This window comes from Talpa europaea (genome assembly GCF_964194135.1).
Source record: "Talpa europaea genome assembly, chromosome: 16".
In the NCBI taxonomy this organism is placed as follows: Eukaryota; Metazoa; Chordata; class Mammalia; order Eulipotyphla; family Talpidae; genus Talpa; species Talpa europaea.
Window position 1 is genome coordinate 45,532,277 of NC_140084.1, and position 17,548 is coordinate 45,549,824.

The 17,548-nt window shown below is 57.4% G+C and overlaps 2 protein-coding genes across 2 annotated transcripts in view; both read right to left on the reverse strand.

The window, feature by feature from the left end:
- DACT3 (dishevelled binding antagonist of beta catenin 3) lies at positions 1-8,389 on the reverse strand (the record flags this gene model as incomplete). Its single annotated transcript, XM_084257475.1, has 4 exons — positions 7,968-8,389; positions 2,687-2,783; positions 2,367-2,519; positions 1-1,397 (listed from the first exon to the last, which is right to left on the reverse strand). Exons 1-4 carry the CDS (start codon positions 8,214-8,216, stop codon positions 1-3), a joined length of 1,896 nt encoding a protein of 631 aa, XP_084113601.1. The 5' UTR covers positions 8,217-8,389.
- A 5,655-nt stretch (positions 8,390-14,044) lies between these two features.
- Positions 14,045-17,548, reverse strand: part of PRKD2 (protein kinase D2) — a gene marked incomplete at both ends in the record, with an annotated part of 29,803 nt that continues 26,299 nt past the window's right edge. Inside the window, 3 exons of the mRNA XM_084257224.1 lie at positions 14,045-14,257; positions 14,559-14,644; positions 16,086-16,353. Coding sequence (XP_084113350.1) covers positions 14,045-14,257; positions 14,559-14,644; positions 16,086-16,353 — 567 coding nt within the window. The remainder of the gene's footprint in view (positions 14,258-14,558; positions 14,645-16,085; positions 16,354-17,548) is intronic.

Here is a 17,548-nt window from a genome sequence, read left to right on the forward strand (position 1 = left end):
TCACACCGTGGTCATGACCTTGAGAGACCCCGAACGGAAACGTAGAATCTTTTTCTTGAGCGCGTGGGACGCTTTGATCTTCACAAAGACTTTCGCGGGGCCCGCGGGCGCCCCTCCACCTGCCCCGCCCGCTGGGCCGGAGGCCGTGGCCGCCACCAGCTGCTGGGGCCACACCAGGCCGCCGCTGCCGTCTGAGTCGCTGGATGCGGAGCTGAAGGCGGGCGACTCCCCCTCGCTGGCGCTCGATTCGCTCTCCCCGTAGCCGCCCGCGACGCCGCCGCCGGGGCCCCGGCGTCCCAGCGGCCCCAGGCGCCCGGTCGAGCACTCGGAGTCGCTGCCGGCGCAGCCGTAGAGCAGCCGGCGCTGCGGAGCCGACGGGGACGGGCCGGGCCCCGGGCCTCGCGCGGAGGGGGCGCGGGGCCGGCCGCGGCGCCCGTCCGAGGCGTCGATCTCGGCCGTGGAGCGCCAGCGGCGGCAGGACCCCGCCGCCTGAGCCGCGAGCGTGGGCGCGGGGCCGCGGCGCGGCCGCGGAGGCCGAGGCTCCTCGCGCTCGGCGGTGGGGTACTTGGGGGGCCCCGGGGGGACCGCGGCGGCCGCTCGGCCCAACAAGCTGGTCTCGGACTGGGAGCGGGCGGCCTTGCGCGCCCTGGGCGAGCCCCGGCGGCCCGAGGCCTCCGTCACGCGTCCGCGGCGGCCCGCGGCCCGGGGGCGCTCCCGGGGCGGGGACTGCTCCACGCTGCGGCCGCGGGTCAGGGGCGGCGCTTTGCGGCGCGCCGCGCGGCCCGGGAGGCCTCGGGTGGCGGCCTGCGCGCCCGGGATGTACTGCGCCTTCACCAAGCGGCCCTCGGCGGGGCTGTCGGGGGGCTCGGGGGCCGCGGGCGGCGCGGGGGGCTCGGGGGCCGCCTCCGACTCCCACTGCGAGGCCCAGGCGCGGCCCAAGGCGGCCGGGCTGGCGGGACGGCCCACTGCGCGCTCCACCGGGAGCTCCGGCGCGGGCCGCGCGCCTCCGGGGGGCGGGGACGCGTCGGGGGGCCGCTGGCGCACGCTGTTCTGGCGCCGCGGGCCCCCGTCCGCGCCCCCCGGGCTGGTCCGGGGCTGGCCCGCCCCCCGGCGGCGGCGCCTGCGCAGGAGCGCCGAGATGTAGCCGTCCAGGGGCCGCCCCGCGCCGGGTGCCTCCGTCGAGTCCGCGGGAGGGCGGCTGCAGGGCCTCGGGCTGCGCAGGGCCACCGCGTGCAGGGGGCTGGGCGTCAGGAAGGGGCCAGTGCGGGCTCGCCGCTCGGCGGAGGAGCAGGCCTCGGGGCCTGCAGACCCCGCAGCCGTCGGGTAGGGCGCGGAGAAGGACCGAGGCACCGCTGCTCTAGTGCTCACTGCCTCGGGTGCGCTGGGACTGGCGTCTCCTAGGGGAGGAGGCAAAAAAGGAGAGAGTGGAGAGGCCCTCAGAGCGCTTTCTCGGTGAGCCTAGCAGGGTCTGGTTCCTCTCTCTCTCTCTCTCTCTCTCTCTCTCTCTCTCTCTCTCTCTCTCTCTCACACACACACACACACACACACACCCACCCCTACCCCCATCAAGCCCCCCCCCCTTATCCCTTACCTCACTTGAGGTTCATAACAAAATCTTCACAAGACCATGAGGGATCTGCCCTGCCTCTCCCTACTGTCTCTAACCTCTCTCTTCTGTATTTATTGGCCCCCTGGATGCACACACTAGGAGGCTGTGGCCTCAGGGCCTTTGCACTTGCTATTCCTGCTGCCTGGACAGTCCCTCTCTTAGGAGAGCAGCTTGGCCCACTACCTTACTTTGGGAAGCCACTCAAATATCAGTCTCAGTAATACCCTCCCTCCTTGCCATAGTTTTTAAAATTGCAATTATGTCCCCCATTCTAAGGCACACACCCTAGTCCTGTTCCTAGCTTTTCATCCTACATGTATCTAATGCCCTACATATTGAACTTTTTTACTCTGTAATTAACTAAGTCTCCCACTGGAATGTCAACTCCATGAGGACAGGAATGTGTTCATGCTGTGCCTCTCACTCCCAGGATAGTGAGTGCCAGGGCAGGGTGGAGCAGGGGCTCTAAATTGACTTGTACAAGGAACAGCAGCTCCTGCTTCCTGAGCTCTGGCAGGGGCCAAGTCCAATGCCCTAGGGCAGTGGTCTGCCACCAGCTCAGAGCTCCCCTGTGAGCTGGATGCTGAGGCTGATCCCATTTTAACTGCTGGAGAAACAGAGGCCCAGAAAGAAGACGCGTGCTCGAGTCACACGGAAAGGGACTGTCACGGCCAGGATTCAAATCCAAGAAGGTCTCAAAAGCATCCTCTTAGTGTCCATTTTCTGGCTCTCAGGGCCCCAGCCCCACCCACCTTACCTAGGGACTTGGGCCTCTCGCTCGCATAGATGCCCCGGGGTTCAGAGGGACCCAGGCGTCCATAGGAGCCAGATCCGGAGAAGCCACTGTCCCCACAGAAGGTCGAGGGTGGTGAGTCTGGGCCTCCCGTGGAGCTGGGGTCTTCATAGAAGCCTGCGTTCCAGGGAGAAGGGGGGTGACATTCAGGGAGGCTGGCTGGGGAATGGGGGGATGGGGAAAGGAGGAGAACAAGAGGTAGAAACAGGGGAGCCCAAGAGATGGGGGATAGGGAGGGAGATTGAGGTGTCCGAGGAGACCCCGCTCCCTCTCCCCGTGCTCACCCGAGCTGCGCCCGCTCTCCTGTTCCAGGCCCCCAGACTCCAGGCTCAGGTCTCCCAGCTGCTGGCCCAGATCCCAGATGAGCCCGGGCAAGGCCTCCTGAGGGCATGGGGAGAGCAGGCTGGTCAGAAGGCCCCCCCCCAGTCCTCTGCCTGCTGGTCCCCTATTCCAGGAACTCATGGGCAGAGTTTCACCTTGACGGTGATGCTCAGACTTCAAAAGCAGAACCTGAGTCCCAGGATCTCTCGTAAGATTTTTGTCCCTTCGTCCCCCATTAGTCAGGCTTTCTGGTTACTCACGCTGCAACCACCTCGTTTCCTTTGGGGCTCAGAATGTCCGATCCCTTGTCCCCTCCCCACCAGCTGTGCCCTCCATCTGTGCCCATGGCCCCTTAAGCCCCATAAACGTCCCTCTCTGATCTAACTTCACGTCTTCTATCAGGCAGTTCTCTGCTTGGTGTCCAGGACCTGGCTTGGCCTTGACATTCCCTTCTCAGATACTCCTGTCTTTCCCACCACCCCTTATCACCAGGAGAAAGTACTTTGGCAAGCCTTTACGTCCCCCCGACTGCTGACACCCTGAAATGGGTAAGAGAGGCAAACCACGACTCATAAAAACCCTTTGCTCCTAAGTGCAGCAGCCGCTCCCTTGCCTGTGGCAAAGTCCCTCCTGAGTCTAGCCCGAGTGGAACTGCAGCAGTGGGCCCAGCGCTTCCTTCCGTGCCTTCCCTCCCAGAAGCCCCCAGTGCTGTCACCACCTCTCATGCCCACGCAAGTTCCTCTTGAGTCTACCCTGCTCCTTCTTGCTGCAGGACCCACTCCTTATCAGGTGTGAATAAACGAAGGGGAAAACGCCTTTAAGGGGGTGATAGTGACCAGGCGGAAACAGCACAGAGGGGGTCTCCAAGACTCTAGGACTTAACCCCGTTCGGGAAAACAAGGTCAGAGCCAAGAAGAGTCTCACAAGGGTCTCGGGGAGGCCAGAGGTGGCAGCAGCCTCCGGCTGACGGTTGACCCTCAGACAAAAGCGGCTTGTCTGGACCGCAGGAGGGAGGGGGAGGAGGAGGGGCCTGGAGGGCCGGCGCCCGGCCCTGCCTATTTAGGGCAGAAAGACCAGCCAGCTCCCCCGCAGACACCCCCCACCCCCAGCTTCCGATCCTGGGCTCCTGCGGCTGCTCACTCGGGCCCCTACTTCCCGCCCCTCCCCCACACCAGAAGCAGCCCCCATCTGGGCTTGTTTATGGGAGGAAAGTCAACAAATCTTTCCACTCTCTCCCACTTTGGGCTCCTGCCCTGGGGCGCAGAGATGCTCGGGGTGGCGTCCACTTGGAGCAGCTCCCAGGAAAGCAGCTGGCTGGGCAGCATCGGAGTGGCTACAGGGAGTCAGGGGCACTGCTGCACCCCGCCGTGTCCCCCACAGATCGCCCCCTGCGCACACTGTTCTAGCCACCCTGGCATCCGCTGTGTCCCCTGGACAGGCCCCTCAGGCTGTGGGGATGGGCCCCCCACCATTCTCCTGGCTCACTCCCTGGCTTCATTCACATCTTTGCTTAGGAGACTTCGCCCCTGACCACTCTTTCCAAGAGACCCCCCCACCCCCATCCTCTGCCCCTCTGCTCCACTTCACCCCTCAGAGCAGTAAAGACCTGGCTTGAGGGCCTCCCCAGTGGCGCAGCGGTTGAGCGCTGGGTTGCGAAGCTGCCCGCAGCCTCTGCAGCGCCAGTTCGATCCCCGGCTGCTCCCCGGCCACCGGAGGAGGGTCCCGCATGGCGCGCAGACCTCTCCTGCCGCCCGCTGCTCCCCTCAGCAGTGTCCTTCAGTCCTTCTGCCTGCTCTGCTCCCCGCTCTGGCTCTGGTGAATTCTCTCACCCTCCCGCGCTTCTGACTGTACCCAGTGCTTGTATAAATCAATCAATCAATCAATCAATCAATCAATCAATCAATCAATCTTTAAAAAAAAAAAAAAAAGACCTGGCTTGAGGTTATATATAGGCGCTGCTGACCATCTCTCTCAGTAGATTGTCAACCCAGGAGGTCAGAGGTTTTTCTTCACTACAGCAGTCACCCCACTCACCCTACTTTGTGCTTGGCACAAAGTAGGTGCTCATGCAATGATGGGGGGACGAGGAACGAGTGGTTAAGTGGTGCTGTGTGGACGTCAAGGAGTGTAATCGCACACACCTAGGTGGGGCACCTCCTGCACACCTGGCTGGAGGGCAGCTCTGGGGGCCACCATCGTAAATGTGGTCTGTGCTGGCCCAAAAGTCTGTAACCACCCAGGGCTGTCTACACCGCAGAATACTGTACAGCGTTCCGATGGAATGAATGTCTCTATAGAAGCGTCAGCCAGATACAGCATGTAGCGGAAGAGAGGAGCAGAATGGAGAGTCAGAGGGTGACTTCCAATCACCTGGAGAGCCTGTTAGAGCAAAATGATTGGGGGCTCCCTGCAGCCAGAGTTTCTGATCCATTCTGGAGCCCAAGAACTTGCACTTCTATCGATAGTAAGTTCCCCGGTTGTGCCGCTAGGCCACACTTTGGGAACCACAGGCAGGCTCTGGGACCACCCCTCAGAGGCTGGAATTTGTAAAAAAAAAAAAAAAAAAGCAAAGCAAAAATAACTTCTTTGAGTTTTCTGTGAGTAGAAGCATTGGAAGAGGTCTGAAGGGTCTCCAACAGGTGCCTGGGGTGGTGATCTCAGGGAAGAGGGTGCATTTAGGGGGTCGAGAGGGATGAGGGCACAAGATGGTAGAATGAAGTGTTTAAGGCGGCATGACTTGGAGCCAAATCGCCAGGGTTCGGATTCAGTTTCGCCACCGCCCAGCTGTGTGACCTGGTGCCAGTTACTTCACCTCTCTGGACTTCAAGTGGTTTCCTCACTACACACCTCCCTCTCTTTGGGGTTATTGCGAACATCTGATGAGTTGAAATGGCAGTTCCTTTCAAACACTTAATACACACTGGCCTTATTATTATAAGGAAACTATGGATTTTTCACAAGTAAAAGGAAATCAGGTTTTACTCGGGTGGTTAAAAATAAATGTAAAGGAGTAGATGTGGGGTAAAGTCTGCAGGTCTAATCTCAGTTCGTCTCTGCAGGCAGAGCAGGAGGTAAGAAGACAGACTACAAGAGGCCCCCACCTCCCCATGCCTGGACCCCACAACACCTGCCCCCCCAATCTACACCATCTCTATTTAATAGTCTTACCTCATCCCTTCTGACTGCAAAGGGATAAATCTTTAAAAGACCAGAAGGAGCTTGGCCTGAATGGGGTTCCCTGTCTGCCCCCCATGCCCCTCATCCTTTCTTGGCAAGCGCCCCTCCTCCCATTGCCAAGCCCCTTGGCCTCTGTCAGCAAGTCTTCCTGCAAGTCTAACTTAAGTCCTTCTTGCTGGAAAGAGATCTTTTGCGTTGGTGGGAGAGAACAGGACCCCATCCCCATCCAAGATTCTTGCCGCCTTTCTCTGACACTGCTCTACTCTGAACCTGCACCTCTCTCCTACCTATCAGAAACCAATCAAGTCTGCCTTCAGTCTTCCTAGCTCAAAGGGGAGTGTATGCCAGCACGGGAGGGGTGAGGTGGGAAGGGTAAGCACCTTAAGGCATCTGAACCAGAGGCTCGGGGATCGGAGGAGGCCCCCACCCCCTCTTCAGAAGGACCCAGGAACCCCCAACACCCGAGGAGTTTATATTTAGCGCTTCTCCGCTCCTCCCTCGGTGCCGCTGTCTCCCTCCCGCTGCCTGCCACCGCCGCCTCCTCCCGACGCTGGGACGGAGCTTTGCCTGGAGACTGTAGGGGGGAGAGGCCTATCCACTACCACCTCATGGGGGGTGAGGGGCGGGAAACGGAGCGCTGGGGTGGGGGAGGGCAAACAGAGGGGCAGAGAAGGGGGAGACTGAGGAGCAGAGATGGGGAAGCTGAGGGGTGTCGGGAGGGGGAGAGGAGGGAAGAGCGAGGGAGCCACGGGGGCACAGGGAGGAAGGACACAGCTTGCCCATTCCCGTGAGTGTCTTCCCCCTCCTAGAGATGGGAGGCGCCTTTCCAGGCCCAGCCAGCTGGGGGGGGGGGTTGGTGAAGGCCCCCACAATGCGCCTCTAACTTTGGAGGGGGTGGGGCCTCCCACAGCTGTTTCGGTTTCCAGAGAAGAATGTGCAGGGTCCCACTCCCGGTCGGGGGAGGGGCTGGGCGTGCAGTCCCGGAGTCTGGCTTCAGACCCTCTCCCCGTTCCCCATCTGGGGAGGGGGCAGTCGAGGTCAGCAGCAGGGAGCGCCCCCTCCCCCTCCCCCTCGGCTCAGGTTTCCCCAAACGGGAAGCTCTGACCACACACAGGCTTGGGGATGGGATCTGCTAGTGGAACCAGGGGTGTGGGCCCGGGCGGATTGGGGGGAGGGGAAGAGAGCGCCAGGGCCAGGGACGTGGGGCAGGAAGAGGGAGAGAGGTGTAGAGATGCCAGGAGGGAAGACCAAGGAGAAAGACACACACAGAAAGTCACAGATGAGGCGGTAGGGAGAGGGCGCGAGAAACCCAAGAGGAGGCCAGGAGAATTCAGGGGTGACATAGGGCGAGAGGGGTGGTGCCTCTTCAAGTCATTCGGGAGACCTCTGCCTCATCTTCCACCATTAGAGCACCACGGAGCCCCGAGCCTACCCCCATACCACTCGGCTTGCCTTCCCTTGGCTTAACTAGGGCTGGGGCACGTAGGAAAAAGGGGGAAGGGTCACCCGAGGGTCAAGATCACCATGGGGTCCTCAGGGACTGAGAGTTTCAGCGATCCCTCCCCTGGGAGGCCCCAAGATGCCCTACCCCTACCCCGCCCCTCCGGAGATCTCCAAGCACGCCAGGACTTAGGGAAGATGGAGCTCTGGGAATGGGCCTGGAGGGGGCATGGTGGATCCCTGACTGTGTGACCTTGGGTGAGTCTCTTGCTCTCCCCGAGCCTCAGTTTCTTTCTCTGTAAAATGGGGTGTATCACCCCCGAGCTTCCAGGCTGCGAGAGGACCGCGCGAGCCAAGCACTCAACCAGGGCTTGACACGTACTTAGAGCCTGGAGGATTTTCTGTGGGGAAGGGATTTTCGGGAGGCTTCGGCGGGGGCGATGCACCCCCCCTTCGCCGGATCCCGCCCGCCGCCCAGACTCCCAGGCCTCCAGCCCCACCCCTCCCCCTCGCCCCCTCCCCCACTAGGACGGTTGTCTGAGCTTCCAGCCCAGACAGACAAGGCAGACAGACTGACAGACAGATACAGACGGGGGCGAAGGGACGGACGGACAGGCGGCCCCTCACCAGCTGCTCCTCCAGGGCCGCGGCGGCCCGGCGCGCGGCCGCCGCATCTTCGTCCTCGTCGGCGTCCTCCCCGTCCTCGGCCTCCGCGCCCCCCATCCCGGGCTGGGCCAGCCGCAGCGCCTGCTGCACGCGGTACTCCTGCCTCTCCCGGAGCCAGTGCAACTCGCAGAGCCCGGCCAGGCTGCCCTCCAGCCAGCCCCGCAGCCGGCCCCGCTCGGGGCTCACCGGGAACGAGAAGGCCCGGATCATGGCTGCGGCCCCCCGCCCCAGCCCGGCCGGGCCCCGCGGCCACCCCTCTCCCGGTCCCACCTCCCCGCCCCAGCAGCCCGCCCGCCCGCCCGCCCGCCCGCTGGCCCGGCTGTCACCGTCTCATCTGCATAGGCGCCCGCCCATTGGGCCGCCCACCCGCGCCTTATCTGCATGGCCACGCCCCCGGCGGCAGAGCAACAGTCGCCTATTGGGCACCCGGCCTTACGGCGCGATTCGGCGGAGCACCCGCGCCCCCCACGGGACGCATGCTCGCAACGGCCTACTCGCTGCGCTGGAGGGCGGGCCTCGCCACGCCCCCCAACGGCTTGCCTGAGGGCCCTGGCCACGCCTCCCTCGCGTCACAATGAAACGAGCCCACCCTTGCGCCGGTGTCATTGGTCTCTGCCGCCCCGTCGCGGCTGGTTCCGCCCTCTTGAGGGCGCGTTCTGGCTACCATTGGGCTGTCCCTCGGGAGGGGAAGGGGCGAGCTATAAATAGAGATGGGTCCACGTGACGGCTTGGCAGTCGCTCCTCTCCCCAAACCCCTGGAAACCCTGAGCTTCTGAGGCTGCGCGGGGGGGGGGGGGAGGGGGGGGCGGAAGGCGTGAAAGAGTCGAGCCCTATTTTGCCTCCTCTTCCACGAAGTCTTCCCAGACTGTGAAACTTGAGAGCCAGGCCTGCTAAGACCGACGCCCCCCACGTGCAGTTATGCTGCTGCTTGGGCCTTCACCCGCCTGCCATCGGTTTAGAAATGCCCCGTGTTTGGTTTAAGGTTCTGCTGTCACTTTTTGAAGTTCTCAGTTTTTGAACAAAAGCGCCTCGCGCTTTCATTTCGCAATGGGACCCGCAAATGATGTAGCCGATCTGTAGAGTCAAAGATCTGTTATACCCCAAATCCTGGAATGATAGACCCTGGGTGGAAGATTCTAATTCGGCCAGAAAAGAATCTGAGCGTCTTTTGTCTCCCAGATGCTGTGAGGCTGTGCGCTCACCAGTCCACGATTGCAGGGGCTTTTGTTCTACCGTCTGAGAGGCTTTGTTCTCAGTCTTCTAAGATGCTCTGTTCTCACGTTCATGGTCCTCAGAACCAGAGCCTGACATTGGTTTCCAAGGGTCTCTCCTCCCTCCCCTGACCCCTGTTGTGGGGCTGGTGCCCCCTCAGGCGGTCAGCCTGTGTCACTGCGCCGGGTGTGCCTCCCTCAAGGATATCTAGCTCCAGGCTCATACCCATTTCTCAGACACTTAGACTCCTTAAAAGCCAGTGCCCAAGGGGGCCTCCCTGGTGGTGCAAGGGGTTAAGTCTCAGCACTATGAAGCTATCTACAGCCACTGCAGCACAAATTCCAACCCTGGCCAGGGAGCTACCCCCATGGCACAGCAGACCTCTCCTGTCTTGCTGGCTGCGCCCCTCAGCAGTGTGTTTCAGTCAATCCACCTGTTCTGCTCCCTGCTCTCTCTGGTGAATCCTCTCACCCCCCAAACCTCTGGCTTATACCCCAGTAGTCGTATGCATAAATAAATAATAAATCTTTTAAACAAAGATGCACAGTTGGATTCAAAGTTGGAAAGGAAAGGAAGAGGTTCCTGTAACAAGGGAAGGGTGAGTTGGAAGGAGTCGGGGATGTGGGGCAGTGCACAATGCTTTTGTGATGTGAGTGGATGGGCTAGGACCCTGAGGAGATGATTTGTTCCCTTTGGAAAGAAGAGACCAAAGCCAACATCATGACTGAAGTTGAAAGACAGCTCTGCCAAATTCAGCCAGAGGGTTCATGGACCTTGCAAGCAGAAGGTAGAGGGGAAGAGATTGAGTCTTCACCTCATGTTGTCTATAGGTCTTTGCAAACTGAGGCATCAAATGAAACCATGTTCAGATAACGAAATCAGATCCTCAAATAAGGGGTTTCCATTCAACGGCCAGGATTTTTTCTTTTTTATCTTGTCTACATTATAAGGAAAGATGTTGAAGGAAACGGCTTTATTTGAGGGCCTGCAGTCATTTGGGAAGAGACCAAGTTGAAGCAGAGTAGATAATCAAAGATCACTTAAGGAGAGTCGACCGAAAGGCCCAAATAACCCCATGGGCCCATGCACAGCAGGGCCAGGGTGGGGATGACAAAGGGGACCCAGAGGGTCCTCTATTTTTTTTTTACATTTTAAATAAACCGGTTTATTAGAAAAAGGAAAGGAGAAGATGCTTGCACAGACACCAGCAGGCCAAAAGCGTGGCCCTGGGGGTTCTCGTTTGGGCCAAGCTGAGGGCCTTGGCTGTCATCTGCTTGATGCTCCGTTCTTGGGATAGGTCTGCTTTGCGGTCTCACCTGCTTCTGGGCGCCTGAAGGAGCCTCTGCTGGGGTCTCCAGTGAGCGATCTCCATCAGCACATGTCTCACATCCATCTCCCTTTTTAAAATGGAAAGTAACTTTTGTTTGGTTGAATGGGCAGGTGTCCAGCTCAAAACTTCTGGAACTGCCTTTCATTGCCAGCTGCCTGGGTCACCTTGAGTGATGGTCTTGCTCAGGTGACTGTGGCTGACAGGGACAACATGATTTCTGTGAAATGGGAGTCTTCATTGGTTGTAGAAAATTCCCCTGCCATGAACCGAGTGCCTCCAATACTGGAGGAGGCCAAAGGACTGCCCAGAAGATTCTAGAAAAGTGTTGGCAATTGCCTGTTTGTTTGATGAAGGAAAACTGTGGACCATCTCAAAATATGCAGATTACTATCAGGGTAGAATCCTCCCTGTGGCATTTTAGAAGGTGAATAAAGTCCTTGTGTGACCGTTCAAAGGGATCCATCCTCCTTTGATCCAGTGTTACAAATGGTTTTGGTAGGTGGGACCCATAGAGACCACTTGCTCAACATAACGGTGTAGGTTTCCCCACCACTGTTTATGAAGTGGGTCCTTTCACGTGTGGTTTTATAAAGACTGAATTTCAGGCAATGGACTTGGAGAGACCCAGTGACCAGTGACCATCTGGGTGTCCTCTGGCCTTTATGTGTTCCATTAGCCTCTGGGATCTGGCACTTGATAAGTGCCTTCTTTTTGAGGTCCTTCATGTCTTGAGACAGAAGCATTGCTGCTCAAAGTTTGGCAACCCAAGTACCATCTTAAATTGGTCTATGCCATTCTTTAAAAAAAAAGGATTTATTTATGCATACAAGAACTGGTACAGGCCAGTGTGGGGGTGCGGGGCAGGGAGTGAGAGGATTCACCAGAGACAGAGTGGGGAGCAGAGCTGGGGGATCTACTGAAATACACTGCTGAGGGGAGCAGCGGGGAGACAGGAGAGGTCTGCTGCGCCATGTGGGTCACCTCTCTGGCTGGGGATCGAACTCATGCTGCATTGGCTGCGGGTAGCTTCATAGTGCTGCGTCTTAATCCCTTTTGCCACCAGAGAGGCCCCCTATGCCACTCTTAATAATTGTGGGCTCTTGGTGAACAGGGTAGGAGTGTTGCAGGGCCTGGAGGTGGTATTAGGAGCCCCCAAAGGATGAGCTGGATGCCCCTGAGGCTTCTGGCATGTGGAGGCAGTTTCAAGAGGGGTAAAAGGATCCATTTTCAGAGGTTCAGCCCCTGAGAGACGCCCTGTTTGTTGAGTGGGAATCCCAAAGAGAATCAGGAATGTAGATGAGCAGATCTTGACTACATGGGCCTGAGGGAGAAGTTGATGGGTTGGGGGTTTGGTTTCTTTTCTTATTTTTGGAGGGGTTGGGAGAGCAAGGTAATGGATTAAGATGAATTGGAGCAGTCAGAGACTGGGAGAGTTCCTCTCGCCAACCTGAAGTAAATGCTAACATCCCTGATTGACAGAATATCCTTTCCTAGAAGCTCTATCAGAGAAGTTTGAGTAAAAAATTGTGTGACCACACAAGAGCAGTTTAGACAAGGGAAAACTATGGCAAATTGCTGGGTCACATCACAGCCACTGTGCGCTGTGGCGGGGGAGGGGGTTGAGTTATCTACAGGAGAGGGTGTGGCTGGTGCTGCTAAAACAGGGCTAGGATGGCTATTAATGGGGATGGTCACTTCCCGCAGTGGGTTGAGAGGTATTTATGGACATAAAGGAGAAAATCAGCTGGAAGTGAGTCATTGGGAAGAAAATCTTACATTCCAGTTGGTTTCTGTATCGGAAAGCTCAGTGTCCCTTTTGTTTGCATGTATCTCTCAAGGTTAGGATTGTAGCCCTAATCTTCATTGTGCAAGCCGTGGGCCTGATAGGATGGACTGTTTTTGCCTCTAGGTTGTGGGGCCTTAAGTAGCATCTGCTTTTACCTACCAGGGGCATCCTCACCATGTTGGACTGTCTCCTGGAACCCTGCAGTTGGGGCACCTTTCCAGTTCACATCATCTTGGATCAGATCTTTAATTTCCAGTCTCAGGACACGAGCATCATGAGTGGTCAAGACAGAAGCTGTTGATTGTCAAGAATCAGGCCTGAGGGGATGCTCTGTGCATTTCCTGGCCTGGGTGTGTCATGGAGATGGACTGTCTCTATTGTCTACACTCCTCAATCTTAGAATGCTCTGGATCTTCCCGCTGTGGGTTGAGGGGTATTTATGGACATAAAAGAGAAAGTCAGCTTTCACAGTGGAGCCTAAGAGACATTTCCCACCAGCATAAACACCCATAATGCCCCTCAGGTGTTCTGACTCGCTTGGAGAATCCTCCTTGAGACTCAACGAAGCTTTTCAGCTGCAGCTCCAGAGTCAACCAGCAGATGGGCTAGTTGATGTAAGTCGAAAGCCCTGGAGCGTAAGCTCTGGTGTTAACCTAAACTGACTGCTAACTACCGCGCTGTTCTTAAGGGACTCAGGAATATTTTTATGGTGTGAGTGTGTCTTAGCATGACCAGACATGACAACTTCTTCAGGTGCACCATCCCATTATACGACCTCTGCTGCTGGGTCAAAAGTCTGGGTGACAATGGGGAACTGGAGGGTAGGGGTAAAGGTGGAGAGAGACCCAGAAGCAGCTAAAGGTCTGCTGAGGGGCAGACTCCCCACCCCAGCCCTGCCCACCCTGGGTCATCTCTGTTCAGGGCCAGGTCTGTCTCCTGATTGGATGATGAACCCTGAAGGTAGAGCCTGGTCACCACTGTGTCCCCAGCGTCACCCAGCACAGTGTGACAAATGGATGAACTGGTGAATGAGCCCATTCAGTGTGCAGGAGTCATTGGGTCAACGTAACACACTACATATTACGTACCAGCGCTCTACTATGGGGAGACTTGTGCCAACTGCACTGTTATTAGTAGTTGTCACCGGTGTTACTGACACCAGATCAATTAATCACACAGACCATGAGATTTTTGTGCTTTTCTTTAACTTCCCCACCCCTCCATCCATCCCCCTCCAGTCCTATTCCTTCCTTCTTGCCTCCATTTCCAACTCTTGCTCCTGACTCTCCCCTAGCCCACCTTCTTTCTGGCATTTCTCCCTCCATATATATTTTCACCCCCAAAAAACTCTTAAAAAACTCCTCTCCCTTCAGTCCCTCTTCTCCACCTTTCTCGGCTCCCCCCGCCCCCCCACCTCCTTTTCAGGTGAACTCCATCTTGTGAACAACAGATTAAAGGTAAGGGACGGCAGCGTGGCCAGAGAGCGAGGCCGTCGGGCCGGCAAGAAGTCCGTTTTAATGATTGGGGATTATGTTTTTAAATCCTGCCCCCCACTCCCCGCCGCCCTGCTCCACCCTCGGGCAGTGTCCATCAAATTGCCGAGAAGCCGCTTCCCTAGAGCAGTTCAACGCCGGGGGGTGAGTGCGGGGCTGCTCCCCGAAGGCCGGCGGGAGGGCGGCGTGAAGGGCAGCCGGGGCGGAGTCGCGGGCCTCAGAGGATGCTGATGCGCTCGGCCAGCCCCTGCATCTCGTGGTCCTGCGGCCGCAGAGCCCCGCCCAGCTCCCCGTCTGCAAGCAGCCCGGGGCTGGGCAGCGGGTGCTCCGCCACGAACTGCTCCCAGCGCGCGTCGTCGCTCTCGTGTGTGATGTACCGCTCGCCCATCTTGCCCTCCAGCTCTCGCAGGTCCAGCCATGTCTGGTACTCCTGGGCCCCGGGGAGAACGGCGGTTACCCTCGGGCAGCACCGAGGGCAGCCACCAGCGGCCGAGCCGCCCGGGGAGGTGCCCCGCCCGGCACAGCCAGGTGAGGCCACACCCCTCCCCACGCGCGCAGCCAATAGAAGCTTAGCCCCACCCCCGAGGCAGCCCAGCCAATGGGAGGCTCAGTCACGTTCCTCATCCTGGGGAAAAGTACTGACAGCCGTCACTGCCTGGCCGACCAATAAAAATCTAGCCCCACCCCTTCCTCCACCCCAGCCGAGGCGTCGGCTCCACCGCCCGCATCACCTGTAACCAGGGGTGGCTGAGAGACTTGTCCACGCTGTAGCGCTTGCGCATCTTCACCTGCAGCAGGTTGTTGATGAGGTCGATGGCTGCGGGGAAAGAGACAGCTTAATCCCTGCGGGATGAGGTGCGGTGCCGCCCTTCTTCCAACAGGTCACCCCAGCCTACCTGCCGGCCAACCAGATCTTCCTTCTGCACTGGCCCGGGGGGTGGGGGGTGGGGGGGTGGGGCTCGGAAGCCTCACCTGCACCACTCACCCCGCCCACTTCCTCATTAAATTTCAAATTTGCCTCACCACCACCACACAACCACACCACAGCACGAACACTACTCCATCTCGTCGCCAAGTCTCTACCTCGGTTTCCCCATTCCTGTGTTCCTGTCCTAAATTTTGTCATACACACGTCCACACGGGTACACCCGAGCTCTTCACGTACTATTTTTCCAGCCAATTTGTCCAAGACAAACTGTGAAGTGGACAATGCAAGTTGAAAAACAGACTGTATCATAACTATGTCCCGTCAAAAGGGGAAATAAAAATGTGTATGTCCACCTATTTGCTTGCATCGATGAGACTGGTGTCAGTCATTGCTTTGAGGGAGGAATGGGAACAAAAGAGAATTTTCACTCCCCTCTTTTTGTCTATTTGACATTTTGAATCGGGTCAGCATTTAACCTGTGCAAACATCAGTAAAATGTTGTCTTTAATCAATCTACTTTCACTCATGTCATTTTTTGAGGATCAGCCTGGTCAATGGAAATGCAAAGACCAGGTGCCATGTCCACAAAAATAAAAAGACAAGAAAGCCCTGCTCCTGGATGGTAGTGAGTCAGTTTCTTGCAGAAGTCCCACAGACTGAGGCAGTTCTTTATAAAAAGGATTAGAGAGTGTCAGGCATTAGAAACAAGCCAGCACTCGCCTGCAAATCCCCAATCAGAAGCCTTGAAGGGTGAGGCCTCACTGTGTGAACCCACAAGCACCTCATCAATACCCACACTCAAATTCACACCGTGAGATTTATTCATGTGCCTTCCATGTACTTTTACTAAAGAACTTCTGAACAGGTCCCAAAAGACCATCCTGAGGACCCCAGGTATCACACCAGGGCTCATGTCAACCCACATTCTCACTGCTTAGCTCTTACCTCCCTGAGGCCAGGGCCAAAACCTTTTCCTGCACTTATCATGTTAGCCAAGCCCTTCTTCCTTAACCCTGCCCGCTTTTATACCGCTAATCCTCTCCGGATTATGGCCCCCAAACTCCAGGCCCAGCCTAAGTCCTAGGATGCCCCTTCTCTTCCATACCCCAGACCTTTGGTTTTCTCTCTCCAGGTCCCGCCCTGGAGAATCGAATTCTCAGCCAGCCACCAAGGCGCCAACCAAGGCAGGCCTGAGTTCAGGCGTAGTTTCCTAGAAGCCCCAGAATCCAGGGATCTGGGATCCCAGTCCCAGGCAACTTCAAGGCTCCCCACCCCCACCCCCCTGGCCCCAGCGCCACCGCACGCCCAGGGGGAAGCAGTCCCAACACACCTCCAGTGGAGATGAGGCTCCAGGGGCAGGCGGGGTACATGAAGGCTGCATTCTGGATCTGGTCGTTGATGTCTTCGTCCTCGTTGAAGGGGAACGTGCCGCTGAGGCTGACGTACATGATCACGCCCACCGACCACATGTCCAGCGAGCGGTTGTAGCCCTGGTTGAGCAGCACCTCGGGCGCCAGGTAGGCTGGTGTGCCCACCACCGAGCGCCGGAAGGACTTCTCACCGATAATGCGTGCGAAGCCAAAGTCACAGAGCTTCACCTGCGGGGGCGAGAGGTGGAGCGTCTGCGGAGGCTGCAGCACTGTTCCATCACCTTGTTCCAGAAAACCCAAAGCATGTTGGGGTCCAGGCCCCTCCACTCACTGGCTGAGTGATCCAGAGCAGTGGATCCTCCCTTTACCTCAGTTTTTCTCTGTCAGGTCCAATAGGTCTTTTTTTTTTTTTTTTAAAGGATTCATTTATTTATTTATACAAGCACTGGGTACAGTCAGAAGCACGGGAGGGTAAGAGAATTCACCAGAGCCAGAGGGGAGAGCAGAGCAGGCAGACTGACGAAGTACACTGCTGAGGGGAGCAGTGGGCGGCAGGAGAGGTCTGAGCGCCATGTGGGACCCTCACGCAGTGGCCGGGGATCAGACCGGCGTTGCAGAGGCTGTGGGCAACTTCTCAACCCAGCGCTCAACCGCTGCGCCACCGGGGAGGCCCAGGTCCAATAGGTCTTAACCTTCTTGTGCCCCGGTTTCCCCTTTTGCACAGTGGTGATGTTAACAGTCCCTATCTCTCTCTCTCTCTTTTTTTTTTTTGGAGCTAATTAGGTGAGAAACTTGGATTTTTCCAAGATTCTTTGAAAATCTAAGAGGCATGTTTGAGAATTGCACTCAGTGGTACTAATAAAAGAGCAGTCTCCACATTTGTGGATTACCACCTCTTGCTCCATCATCCAATCGTTTCCAAAGCAAACTTAAACAGACCTGTCACTCTATGTAGAATGACCAAAAGACTGATTTGGCCTAGGGAGTCCCAGATTATGCAAACGATTAATAGCTTCCCTTTACAGTCTCAAAAGTGTCCTTTGGATTTTGGGTTTTTTTTTGCTCTAAATCCTCAGTGGCTGGGGCCTCCCCTGTTGGCGCAAGGGGTTAAGACACAACCTATGACGCTGTCTGCAGCCTCTGCAGCACGAGTTCGATCCCCAGCCAGTCAGGGAGCAACCCACATGGCACAGCAGACCCCTCCTGACTCGCCCGCTGCTCCCCTCAGCAGTGTACTTTGGTCAATCTGCCTGTTCTGTTCCCCGCTCTGTCTCTGGTGAATCCTCTCATCACTTGTAGGCTGCCTACCAGCTTACGGGCAGCACAGCCATTGCCTCTGTTCCTTTATTTCCCTTCCCAGCTCAGAACCGTTCTCTGCTTCCTAGAAGGCAACCCTCTGTTGCCTTTGAGACCAGAACACCCT